The following is a 14,050-nucleotide window of genomic DNA, read 5'->3' as shown; positions in this document are numbered from 1 at the left end:
ATGGCAATACTTAAACATATTTATGGGAAGGAAATCATGTGACCTGCTGTTTCAATATCCCAGTTCCCATGCTGACAGGGGATTGAACAGTAGCCATGATACCCTGGAGGAAACGATGATGTTTATTTGATTATTTTATTTTAGATAGTAACAGTTCTATCCTGGGAAAAAAAAACTAGCCTCAAGGTATCTCTGGCTGAATGTTTTTCAGTTGCAGTCTCTAAACCAGTATGCCACAGAATTGCTTCTTTCCACATGATGAACTTTGTGGTGAATGGCAGATTTCCCTGAGGCCTCTAAATGACAGGCTTTCACAGTGTCACTGGCAGACGGCCAGACCAGCACAGTCTTCCTGTGATTTTGGAGCTAAAGTCATTCCACCTTGTGCAATAGTTAAAGCCTGCTGTAAACAGCTGTATTCCCATAAGATCGGAAGAAACTACTTTTCATGCCAACCCCAAAGCTACCCTGAAGTACACGCATGAATCTTAGGGTATTATAGTCCATCAGGAGGGGTGAGAGACATAAGGTACTAGAAAGCAAACAGGTTTTATAGCCAGACAGACTGGGTTCAAATCTTGGATCTGTGCCTTGGACAAATCACTTAACCTCATTGAACTGAAGATACTTGATTTGTAAACTGGAAGACAGTCAGAGCTATCTCCGAGGGGAAGATTAAATATGATCACTCCCTTATTTTTGATTCAGCAATTATCATTGCCCGCCTTATACCGGATCTTATTCTAAGGGCTTGAGGATAAAACATTGAACAGGCAAGGCACCTGCTCTCGTGAAGTTTACAGTCTAGTAAGGAGAGACAGTAACACAAACCCAAAATCAATAAAAGATGCCACAATAAAAATAAAATACTGAAGTAATTGAGGGTTGCTGTAGTTTCTGTGTGTTTTCTCCTCGGTCCAACCTATCTAGTAAACCAGAACCTCATTTTCATAAGCCCCTTACCTAAGTCAGTGGGCCCTTGGGAAGAGACTCATGACTCCAATCTCAAAGGCCTAAAGTAACTTCTCTAGAAATAGTTGCATATTAGTAAGAGGTTAAACCTTAGATCAGATTTTTACTTTACTTTGCTGATGGGCTTGTAGGCTTTTTGTGGCCAGGAGAGGTGGTATTTAGGGCCAGGTAGATACTTGTCCAGGCTCTGCCTGAGAACATTCTGTTTCTGTATGTCTTGCAGAAGTTATTGCTGGGATCCTGAGCCCTTGCTGGGGTCATGATTTAATGCATCAGAATCTGTGGCTAGCAGGAACTGGCCCCGATCCTGCACTTCAAAAACAAAACGTGGGTTTGCCAAGCAAGAGTCCAAGGTGATGAGCATTGCCACTTTTAGCCTAAGCCTTCTAGGAACACCTCTGTGGGTTACAGCCACTCCAGGCCACTCCTAGCCCGGAGCAGTGTTCACCAGTAGGTGGAACAGGCACACGTTTAAGGTGCTGGCAAAATGGGGACTCACACATGCATAAAAAGTTAGTTTTCAAAAACTTATCCAGAATTTTGAAACCACAAAATCCTTGAAAGATGGTATTCTCTCCTAGTTAATATGTTTTCTGATATACTGAATTTGAATCACATACAGATGGGGACTTCAAAATCATTTGGGATTCAGGGCCTTTAACGGTCTTAATCTGCCCTACACCAGCCCAGAAACGTCCCCTCACCTCAGTTCTCAAAATTGGCCTGCAAAGTCTTTCCCCAATCTGGGGTTCAGGCCAGAGAACAGAGGATGTGTTATATTCCTTGTTATACTGCAGTTCCCTATCATGCATTGTGAGCAGGAGGTGATGGTGGTTATTGGTGCCCTGGATTTATTAGGGCAAATCTCCAGGAAGATGGGGGTCTCCTGGACCACAGGACAATTCATTTTACATAAGGAAATATCTTGTTTTCCTGCTTCTGGTCTTGACCCTTGGCCCCGTCGCCGTTGTAAGAGGCAAAAATAAGAGCCAAAGTCTGGAGACAAGACTGTGGTGACTGAAGCTCCACTTGGCTTCCCAAGCCCAAGCTGGTTGCACCAGGTTCCCCAGGGTGGACCTGAGGTATTTGCCAGGGGCACATGCCTGCCCATTGGTCTCTGGTCCTCGCCATGCTGGCCAATAGGAAAGGACAACTGTGAGGTGGGGACCACCTGCCCCCATGAGTACCAGGCTGCTGAGACTGGGCCATCTCCTCCTCACTTCCATCCTGACTGAAGTCTGTGGCTCTGATTCCACACCTGAGGGTAAGGACAATTGATTCAAGTTCTAGGCTGGAGGGGAAGTGGCTGCCCTGCCATGGAGCCCCTGACTGGGGTGTGCCCACACTGTCCTGTTAGCAGGGTAGGGAGGGATACAGGCAAAACCCTGGCCAGGGTAGCACTGACGGATGCAGACAGGCCTTGGGATTCTTCCTCGATTCTCCCACGGCTCCAAGAGAAAAGGGACTGTTCCTTCTGGTCAAAATGCCTGGGACCATCCTGAATTTTGCCCAATTCAGTCTGTGGTAAGATGCCTAACCAAAGAGAGGTTTGGGGTCAGTGAAGTTGGAGGGATGGTCCAGTGATAAAGTCCAATTAGATAAGAGGAGAAGGGGACAAATCACTTACCTTGACCAGGTAGGGCGGAGAAAGAAGCACATGAAGAGGCAGCCTGGGGAAAGCCTGAGCTCTGATCTCAGCCTGAGTTTGGAATCCAACTCCAACGCTGGATTCTACTCAGCAATATTTATTGAGCAGATTCCACGGGCCAGACACTCGGTAGTGTCCGTGAGGTACAAAGATGGGTGAGGCATGGTTAGTATGTGTAGATTTGGGGGTATCTGTAAATATGGGAATATCTACCCCGCTGTGGGGATATCTCACAGGATGATTGAGAAGTGCAAATGAGGTAAAGTGAGCAAGGGGCCTGGCATATGCTGGCAGCTTATGAAAAATCTTATTTTTAGCAGACATCTTCTGACAGAAACAACTGGATCTACCTGGTCTTTGTCAAGCCCAATCCTGCTTGCCCCAGTGAGCACTGCACGTGCGGCCTCCTGGTTGTTTCCAGCCATTGATGCAGAGACCTGAGTGGGAGGGATTTTAGAGATCAGGCCAGCCCTTGTCTGAGGATGTGGGTCCCTGGTCTGGGGAGGTTCTGGTTTTCAGATCAAGCCTTACGAGGGGTGCAGCTACCTCACTCCTGGTGACTCCTGCCATTGGGGGTAAGGCCACCTCCTCCTGACAAGGTTGGAAACAGGGAGGCCTTGATGCTGACAGAATATGTCCAAAGGAGCGTGAGGGTGTCAGCTTTGTTCCTGAAGCTGAGCAGTGGAAAGGGAGCCTGCAGCTTAATTGTCTGTCCTTGTTGCCTCCCTCCTTTCATTCTTGAGGAGTTGTAAAGAGGGCCACAGGACTTGCTTCTTGTCCTTTCAAAGGTGGCTGTGGGGACAGACTTCCGTCCTACTCCTTGTCAAGCTGGGGACCTGTGGCCCCAGACACTTTGCTGAGGACAGGAGGTAGAAGCTTTGGAGACTAGAAGCTTTCAGTCAGGAACTCCTTCAAGTGGAGAGAGACTGATGCCAAAAATGTGTGTGTGTGTGTGTGTGTGTGTGTGTGTGTGTGTGTGTGTGTTGGGCACAAGGATGCTGAATAGAAGCTTTCATGTCATCCTCCTGGGAGCCAGGCAGAGCCTAGCTGATTCCTGGTTCTGCCATTCATCATTAGGTTGCACCATGTGAAATTGCCAATATTCTACCATTTCCGACCTTTAAAAAGGGCAATTTCATTTAATTCAACCCAAGGGTTGCATGATCTTAAGCCAGCATCTTGGTCTCTTTGAGTCTCAGATTCTTCTAGAGAGTGGAGTCAAAAGCAGGGCTATGAGGAGGATTAAACAAAATACAGTCTGAAACTGCCTTATGCAATTTATACTGCAAAGGCCCCTTACCAATTTCAAAGTGTTCTCATGTTCCTCGTGATCTCATTTAGCAGATTATGAAGCTGAGCCTGAGAAGCCTTTTTCGAGGCAGTGTAATGTGATGGGAAACTCTCACTGATGTTCTCCTTAATCTCTCAGTTTCCCCATCTCTACAGTGGGGGTTATTTTCCTTGCTTCATGGAGTTTTTGTAAAGATTAAAATAAATAACAAATAGCAGAAGTAATGTGTAAAAGTTCCTAGTGTGAGAGCTGGTTTCTATGAGGATGCAATAAATGCATCCCTTTCCTCCCCCTTAGCCTCCCATTTGTAAAAGCAGGGCAGGGGTGAGATGATTTCTGGGGTACCTTTCAGCTCTCTGGGACTCTGTGATCTATGCTTTAATGTCCTTTCCTGCTGGAGGAACTGGCACTGGGTCTGGTGACCTCTTTCCCCCATCCCACTCTGTCTCCTGCCTGTCCCAGAGGAGACCCCATCCTTGCATTTCACAAGATTCTGCTGTTGTTACTTTAATTCCAGCAGGTCAAAGTGGAATTTCTCATACACTTAACAAGTGAAAATGAGAGATTGTAATATGGCCCTTTAGGATCCAGAGATCATCATGGTCATCCCCTTGCATTATTTTGAAAGCAAGGAGAGCCATGCCTGTACACAGTGCACCATGAAAGTTAGTACGGTAGAAAGAACTCAGGTTTTAGATTTCAAATTTCACCTCTGCACTCTTTTACTTGTGATCCTTGAGCAGAAATTACTAAACCTCTTTGGTCCTCGAATTTCTCGTGTGGGACCTGAGTCCTAACCCCCAGGAGCTGTGGAGGTTAAATGAGATTAAAGGGATGGTGAGTGTACAGTGGGGATCCACAGCAAGTCGTCCATAAATATTTGCTTGCTTCTCTTCACTTATATGTGTGGAACTCTTTATAAGTTTTTAAAATACTTCTTCATAATTTTAGTCTACTGGCTCTTACAACAATATTATGAAATAAACTAAGAATAAATTCATTAATAATCACATTTGGGGAATTCCCCAGTGGTCCAGTGGCTAGGACTCTGCACTTCCACTGCAAGCGGGCATGGATGGGTTCGATCCCTGGTCGGGGAACTAAGATCCCACAAGCTGCACATGGTGCCGCCCAAAAAAAAAAAAAAAGAGTTAAAAAAAAGAAATAATCACCTTTTCCTGCAAAGAGCATGAGGTCTGGAAAGTGGGTGGGGACAGGTAAGTCACCCAGTAAGTCACTGGTGGAGCCCATACTAGAAGCCAGGTCACTGCATCATAGTCTGGAGGTTTCTTCACATTATTTTCTCTTCTATCCCCCATCCTATGGAGTGGAATATTAAAAGGCAGATGTGTGGCCTTGATGCTGCTTTCCTTTTTGGGGATATGCCTAAGGGTCCATTGCTGGGTTTCAGAAAACCAGAATTTGATTTCCAGCTCCTCTACATTTAGCTCTGGGATCTTGGACGAGTCACTTAACCACCCTGAAACCCACTTTTCTCATCTCTAGAATGGGTACATTCATACAATAGATGCCATTTATTGAGCGCTGACACATGCCTGGCACTGTTCTAAGTATTTTACGTGGATTGTGCCTTTTAATCCTCCAACAAACATATTACTGAAACATGTTATGAGGAAGAACAAATTATTTTCACCCAACCACTGAGGTCATAGAACCTGTGCTCTGTATTCTACCTCAACCTGTCCCTCAAAACTGTGAGAATGAGGTGGGATATTAAGTGAGGTGAGGACTTTACAAAAGGCATTCTACAAAGGCAAGGAATTATAGGTGGTACTTGGGATTAGCTTCATGACCCATGTAAATGGTTTCTTTATAGGCACGATTGAATCTTAGAATATAGTTCTAGATTACAGTTTTATTTAATAATGTTTTCCCCTTTAGAAAGAGAGGTCTTTCAAAATCAAAATGTAAAAATTGCTATATCTAAACAGAGAGCACATATAATTTTGGAATAAATTGTTTGAAATTTCGGCATCTCTGCACTGACCTTCAATTATTATCAATTGCTAATTTTTCCATCCAGAACTTGGTTAGACGACAACCTTCTTCTTCAATCAGAATCGCTTCTTAGCATCAGAAACATCCTAGGATTGTGTGCCCATCTGCCCCCAATCCCTCCTTCCATTACTGTCACCCCATGTTACTGTCATGGAACCCAGATTGGTTGCCCCTATGAATGGAGAGATCTGTCCATAACACTGTAGTGTTGAGCACAGAATGCCTTCCCTTGGGCTGGGAAAATAGAATCTTTTTTTTTTCAAATTTATTTATTTTTTATTTTATTTTATTTATTTTTGGCTGTGTTGGTCTTCATTGCTGTGCACGGGGGCTATCTCTAGTTGGGGCCAGCGGGGGCTACTCTTCGTTGTGGTGCGTGGGCTTCTTGTTGTGGTGGCTTCTCTTGTTGCGGAGCACAGGCTCCAGAGCGCAGGCTCTGTAGTTGTGGTGCATGGGCTTAATTGCTCCGCGGCATGTGGTATCTTCCCGGACCAGGGCTCGAACCCGTGTCCCCTGCATTGGCAGGCAGACTCTTGACCACTGAGCCACCAGGGAAGCCCAGGAAAATAGAATTTTTATTTTTAAAAGAGGAGGAGGAACCAGAGAACTCTAGAGACCTGACTTTTCACTCCTTCTAATGGTTTGGAGGAAGCCCCCAGTCACCCTTCTTCTTTGGGGCCCTCTGTAGCTGCCTTCCCTGGTTCTTTATTCTGGATTCTTTCCTTCTGTTTCTCTGTGAAAAAGAGCATAGCCCTCCTCATTCCTGGAAAAAGCAAGCACAGAGCCTCTCGGTGGTCTTCTTAGGAGTTTTACTGCTAACCCCATAGAGGAAAAGGATGGAGATGACAAATTGTGGGAAGTTTGGATGACATATAGTCTTAAAAACCTCAGAACAAGTATTCTCCTTAAACACAAAAGGGGCTTGGCTGGTCTTTTCTCCTTGGCTTCTCGTCTAACTCCCCCCTTTCTTCTCATCTTGGGAAAGGCCAAGCTTAAACTATGATTTTCATTTTATTTCCGGCTGTTATTGAGAACATCCCTTGAGACCTCCAATTCCAGTAGAGGGGGCCAAAGGTACATGTTAATGGTAAAAGAAAACCTTGACTAGGGACTCATGACCACCAGGGGGCAGCATCTGTCGCTATCGGCCCCTGTCTCAGTTGTCTTGCCTGTCTCTCCTCCTCTCTGTCTGCGGGTCTCATTCTCAATTCTCACTCTACTTAAGGTGATATTAGAACTTGATATTTGATAAATGATGCATCAGACCAACAGAGATAAAAAGGTTAATTTAATTAAATGTCTTTTAAACAGTTTTCAAATAGGAAGAAATCATTTGAGTATCTTAGATCACAGTTTACACCAACACAAAATATCAGAGATGGATTAAAGAGTAAAATTTAAAATACACCAAACAATAGAAGAAAATAAAGTACTCACCAAACTCTAGTATGGAGAAGGACCGTTTAACACTTAGAAGCAAAAAAAAAAAAAAAACCCAACAGAGTTGGCTATATAAAAACTAAAACTTCTGTCACCTAAAACTCAGGACAAGCAAGACAAAAGAATAATCTTTACACTAGAGTTAATAGTCGTAGCACATATGACAAAGTGTTGGCATAAAGAGCTCACACAAATTAATTCAAAAGGCACATTGTGTCCCTAATAAATTAACTGATAAAGAACACTTAACAGAGATATCAAAAATGAGGAAATTAAATTAGGAAATAGGCCTTTAATAAAATGTACAACTCACTAATGATCATAATGCTCACTAAACTAAGAACAACAAAAATGTTTGTAATCATTATATCCAAAGCTGGTGAGGGTAGCTAAGATAGGCTCTTTATGTACACACTGACGTATTACCGGGGAACAGCATGACAAACTGTAATTTGGGAATATCCATCATAAGCCTTAAAAATGTTCATACCTTTTGGTCCAGAAATTTTACTTCTGGGAATATGTCATAGCAGAACAATAATTTGAGGGTAAACTATGTGCCTAAGGGTGTTTGTTACAGATTTAAAATGTTTTAAAATGAAAATATGTTCAAAGTTCAGTAAAATGGGAACGTTGACATATATCTTGGCTATATCCACTTGATGGACTAGCGCTCACACACGTTTAAAATGACGATTATAAAAATTAGAAAATTGCAAGGCAAAAATTGGGGAATAAAATTTCTATGTAAAGTATTATTTCCACCATGTTTAAAAATAAACGGATTCTTGGGAGTGGGGATTGTTTTGTTTTCTGTAGTTTTCAAAGTATTTATCTTACTATTTTTCTTTCTTGGCTGTGCCTCATGGCTTGTGGGATTCCGCGACCAGGGATTGAACCCGTGCCCCCTGCAGTGGAAGCTCAGAGTCCGTTAACCACTGGACTGCCAGGGAATTCCCTCTCTTACTATTTTTAATGAACACACACGTGTGTGTGTATGAAAGATGAGCATATATATATATAAATACAGTAAACATATATATATAAGTTTATATATAACATATATAAACTTATCATATATATATGATGTTTCACATATACATATGAAAGATGAGTGGGTTGTGTCACATGGAGGGGGCATTACAGAGCCCCAGGCAATGGGCCATAGGGGTGGGATTCCAGACACCATGCATGTCTTTGGGGTAAGATTTCTCATCAGGGTCTTTTCTCCATCCTTCACAGAGGAAACGTCTCCTGAAGCCAAACTCAATTCTGGAGGCTTTGTGAAATCTATGGGACAAGCAAACTGATGAAAAATATTGAGTGTTTAGGGTAAAAAAATACATATGGACCATGTTTTATTTAGAATCAAGTTCTTGGGATTAGCTACCTTTCAAACTCCACAGAGGGTCTTAGTGATGCCTGTGATCCAGGATCCTAGGCCCTGTTCCCCTCTGTGGTGCTTTCTCTCCACTCCCTAGTGAGAGAGAGATGGGGAGACTAACACCCTGGCAATCAGAGGTGGGGGGCTAAGATCACCTAATAACAGAGGCAGGGATGGATGGGGACCAGAGTCCCTGTGCATGTAAAGGACTGTCTTCCGGGAGGGGATATGGAGGGCCAGTTCTGAGACAGGGAGTCCCTAGGCCATCTGTGCCCCTTGAGCTTTTTGCTAGGGTACCCAGAATATATGTTCTAAACGTACTCCATCCTCTTTCCCTCGTTCCCCCTTCCTTTCTCTTTTCCTTCCTCCTTCCCTTCTCTCTGGCTCTCTTGCTCTATTTTTTTTTTTTCTACAGAACTATTTATTTAGTCCCTACTCTGTGCTGGTAGTGGGTTAGACTTTGCCCCATGGTGCTTGTAGTTTAATGGCTGAAATGGGTAAGCAAGTCAGGAATTATAGTATGGTGCAAGATGTGCCATGCTAGAGATAAGCGAGGGCACTGGGGGAGCACAGAGGAGGAACAGCAGACCAGATTGGGGAAGGAGGACCGGGAAGACTTCCTAAAAGAGAGGACAGCCCACTGTGTCCTGAAGGCTGCATGGGGATCAGGCAGGTGACGAGGTGCAACTAAGTGTGGCCCAGGCAGCGGTCAGTGGATATTCTCATGGGACAGTGTGTCGCTGGTTGTCTGACTAAGGCTGTGCGCGTGTACATTTTGCAAGTGTGTGTATGGGTGTACATGTGTATATGTGCGTTTGTGAGCATGTGTGTGTGCACGTACATAATATACCAAATGGTCTAACATGTGGCCCAGGGAATGGGGAGAGGAAGAAAGAGAATGGGAAAGAAAGGAGGAGGAACAGACATAGAAAATGAGGAAAAGGGAAGTAGAGAAGAAAAAGAAGGAGCCGGAGAGAGGGAAGTTGGTTAGAGTTGAATGGGATGATCTGAATCATCATTCTTGGACAATTCAAGGGATAGGCTCATGACAAGTTGACTCTTGGAGCCTTCCCTGTGCCTCGTACTGTGCTCAGATATGAGGAATTGGAGGAGTGTTGTCTCACCATCACCGATGGTGGAAGAAAGGAGATCCCACACACAAAGAATAATGCTAAATACTGCAAATTTCAGGGCAGAGAGAAATCAAGGTGGGCTGAAAGAGTCAGAAGAGTCTCCCTGGAAGAGGTGAGTACTGAGAGAGCAGGTCTCAGAGGCAGACTCTGCGGAACTGGCCAGAGTCCTGCTTGGGTCCTGACTGGGTGAGCCATGTGGGGTCCACTCTTCTGTGTCTGACAGCACTGGTCTGGGTTCCAGGACTCAGGATGCTGCTGCTGGGAGCTGTTCTACTGCTACTAGCCCTGCCCAGTCATGGCCAGGAAAACATTGAAGCACCTGAAGTCCTTCCCATCCCCAAGGGGGCCTGCGCAGGTTGGATGGCAGGCATCCCGGGGCATCCTGGCCACAACGGGACTCCAGGCCGTGATGGCAGAGATGGCACCCCTGGCGAGAAGGGTGAGAAAGGAGATCCAGGTAAGAATAAGGTCTTTAGTCTCCTCTGTCACAGACTTCTCCTGGGTAGAAGAGGGCTTCTAGCACTATAGGAGGGCAGTAGTTATTAACTTAAGGTCTACACACAGGGAAGAAACAAAGCTTTTTAATGTGACCCATAAGCAACATGAAGTGGATTTTGGATTGGCCTTTCAAAGGCAAACACACGTGGTACCTTTAAAACTAAGTACCCTTGACTCTGCTCTACCCACACCACCTTCCGCATCCTCTTTCCATCCCCGCCCTCATCCATCCCTACTCCCAGTCTGCTCATATTCCTGTTTCCCTTAATTTTCCCTTAATTCCCATTCCATCCAGTGGCATTCAACCATACTTCCTGGTACCTCCTGCAGGCCACAGTCCTTCTCTTGGAGAACTCTTGCTCTGGTGCACAGGACTGTTAGAGGTTACTACAAGAGAGTCTACTCCAAATATGCTGAAGGGAATGTGGACAAGTGCCTAAACAGTGGAATAGAGAGAAAATGCCCTCAATGCAGACCTGGGTTAACAATGAAGGCTTTCAGGAGGAGGTGGGGCTTGAGCGAGGCCTTGAAGGATGTGTGGACAGAATAAAGGAGGGAGGGCAGCCTAGACGGAGGGCAGAGAAAAGCAGATGTGTAGTTGGTTGAGCTGGCACGTAAAGTGTTGGCAGGGTGGAGCATCGGTGATGGAGATGTATAGGAGATAAGGTTGGAGATGAATTTATGGGAGCCTGCTGTGGGGCAGGGGATGTGGAGGGGGAAGTGACAGCTGTCCCCTTTGGGAGCTCTCATTGGTTCCTTGCTCTGTAAGTCAAGCAGTTTGTAGGTAGGGAGCCACAGGGACAGTGATTTAGGCTGGAACCAACCTAAACAGGAGTTCTGTTTTTGTGGTCACTAAGGTCTTCTCGTTCTCTAGGTTTTGCTGGTCCTAAGGGTGACACCGGTGAAACTGGAGTGAGTGGGGTTGAAGGTCCCCGAGGCTTTCCAGGAATCCCAGGCAGAAAAGGAGAACCTGGAGAAAGTGCCTATGTATACCGCTCAGCATTCAGTGTGGGACTGGAGACCCGGGTCACCATTCCCAACATTCCCATTCGCTTTACCAAGATCTTCTACAATCAGCAAAACCACTATGACGGCACCACTGGCAAATTCTACTGCAACATCCCCGGGCTGTACTACTTCTCCTACCACATCACAGTTTACTTGAAGGATGTGAAGGTCAGCCTCTACAAGAAGGACAAGGCCGTGCTCTTCACCTATGACCAGTTCCAGGACAAGAACGTGGACCAGGCCTCTGGCTCTGTGCTCCTCTATCTGGAGAAGGGTGACCAGGTCTGGCTCCAGGTGTATGGGGATGGAGAGAACAATGGGGTCTATGCAGATAATGTCCATGACTCCACCTTCACAGGCTTCCTTCTCTACCATGACATTGAATGAGCACCACTAACTCAGAGCCTCAACTGGGCCAAGCAGCCCTGAGTCAAAGAACAGTCCACAGGTCTTCAGTGTAGTTAGGAGACCGACTTTATTAACTAGTGGGAGGACTCTGAACATTATTCATTCATTCATTCATCAAGTGCCTTTTCAAAAAATCATATACTGTGTTCCCAGACAGTCCTGAAGAAGACACATCCCTTGGCCTCAAAAATCTATCATGTAGTGGTAATACTAGAAGGATGGTAACATCTACTGGGGAGTTTCAAAACATGACAAGATAACCAACTACAAGAAAGTATTTGACAGTGCTCCTCTGTGCCCACTGTTTTTCCTTATGTTCATGCCAATCCTGTGAAGTACACAGGAAAGATACTATTCTCCTCTTTTTACACTTGGGGTCCTGAGGATGAGAGAGTTAAGTGAATGCCTAAAGTCACACAGGCATTTAGTGGCAGAGTTAGAGATCCAACCCAGGGCCGTGGGCCTTTTCCAGTATACAGTGCCCGTTTTAAGGAGTGTATGGCCTCTTGGAGGGTATTGGTAGGGGTCTCTCACCCAGCTTGCCTGAAGGCCTTTGGATTGGCCTTCAGCATGCATTAAACCTTTCCCCAGTAGCGCTCCCTCGGAGAAGGTGGTTCTATGACCATGTCCCTTTCCAACTGGGCTACTTAGTGGCCCCTTCACTACCCCGTACTTCCTCTTCTCTGTGTCTTTCCTCATGCTCTTCTCTCTGGCCCAGCAAGTCGACTCCATCTCCATATGTTGACATCTTCCCTGTTTCTCAAGTCCACCTGGTCAGGAAGCTTCTCTGATGTGATGTCTCTTTCCTGCAAGCCTACCTCACACCTGTGCCGCTCTACATGTTACCCTGGATAAGAGTCCTAGGTCTGTGAAACATCCTCCCACAGGCCAGGGACAACTGCCTAGAAAGGACTGTGCTTCCTTCATCCCAAGTCCCCTTGTAGGTCCTTGATAAATGCCTCATGAAGAGCAAGCACTGGAACCTCATATCTACCCAGAGTTAACTCCATTTCAGTCTCTCCATATAACTAATACCTGTCTAAGAAAACAGTTTCATTTTAGGAACGCCTTGATTTTAAACACCCAATCTTTGTTCCACTGGACAGCTTGAATCTTTTCCACCGAGGTTCGGGATGACTGTGCTCTCTAGAACACTCAAAGAATTTTCCCTCAAGGAAGTAGCTTGAGCCTTCAATGCAAAACCCATGAAGGAATTTGGAAACCATTCTTTCTGTGAGCACCAACAGGGTCTGGGAAGACCTGGGCTTCCTGAATCTACTCGTGTTCTTTAAGAATTATAAAGAAAGAAAGAAAAGGAAAAAAGAACAGATAACTGTCTGAGGTGATAGATACGTTAATTAGCTTGATTGTGGTGAATACTTCACAACATATAACTATATCAAATCATCAAATTGTACACCTTAAATATACACATCTTTAATTGTCAAATATTCCTCAAAAAAAGTGGGGGTAGATTACAGATGATTGATGGTGGTAAACATCCTCTCAGGAGACAGTAGCTTGAGAGATGCTCTTCAAAGATTTTAGCCAAAGCAGAGCTAATACCATTCTGTATAAATGTAGAAACGGAAAACTTAGTTTTTTGCTTCCAGTTTTAAATTCTGAATGATTTTCTTTTATATGTGTATGGCTATCCCTTAGGTGATTATTATTTCTGCCTATAAAGCTTTGGTTTTTAAAATGTTTGTAGATCATTATTTTCTACAAGCAAAGATACTGTTGTTCAGCATTAAAAGTAGAAGCACCTGTGTCATGTGGCTTTTGTTTTCATTTTTGGAGAAATATGTGGGATTTAGAGAGGGATGAAGGGGTAAACTTTGTGTTAATAAGGACTCTATTTTGTGAATGATGAATGAGATTTACTTGCATGTCATTGGCTCTGGCTGGACTGTGTGTTCGTCTCTGACCAATCACTGGAGTCAGGAGGACGGAATATATTTATTGACTTAATTGATTATGGCTAAGCTAGAGAAGGGGTATTTTCATTAAAGCAAAATCTGGACACAGTTACCAGAGTGGGAGAATGGATGATGAATGCAAAAACAACAACTGTCCACAACAAACTTTTAATGTTATGTTTGAATTTTCTCAGGTTTCTCAGAGAGGCATTGCTGGAAAATTGCTATTGATTTTTTCTAAAATTTCCACAAATAGCTAATGTCTGGCCATGCTCACAGTCCCACATCTGGCTCGGGTGGGATCCTCACAGCACTGGACACAGTGTCACA

The 14,050-nt window shown here is 44.6% G+C and overlaps 1 protein-coding gene across 1 annotated transcript; it reads left to right on the top strand.

Annotated features, from left to right (window-relative positions):
* The first annotated feature begins 10,041 nt into the window (after window positions 1–10,041).
* On the top strand, window positions 10,042–13,270 carry ADIPOQ (adiponectin, C1Q and collagen domain containing). The gene is made up of 2 exons (XM_022575169.2): window positions 10,042–10,344; window positions 11,260–13,270. The coding sequence occupies exons 1-2, from the start codon at window positions 10,137–10,139 to the stop codon at window positions 11,778–11,780; spliced, it is 729 nt and encodes a 242-aa protein (XP_022430877.1). The 5' UTR covers window positions 10,042–10,136; the 3' UTR covers window positions 11,781–13,270.
* The last annotated feature ends 780 nt before the right edge of the window (window positions 13,271–14,050 follow it).

The sequence above is a fragment of the Delphinapterus leucas genome, chromosome 4 (genome assembly GCF_059928025.1).
Source record: "Delphinapterus leucas isolate spDelLeu-1000000601 "Yukka" chromosome 4, BTC_Dleu_Yukka2, whole genome shotgun sequence".
Lineage (NCBI taxonomy): Eukaryota > Metazoa > Chordata > Mammalia > Artiodactyla > Monodontidae > Delphinapterus > Delphinapterus leucas.
This window is presented reverse-complemented; position numbering and strand designations above follow the sequence as displayed.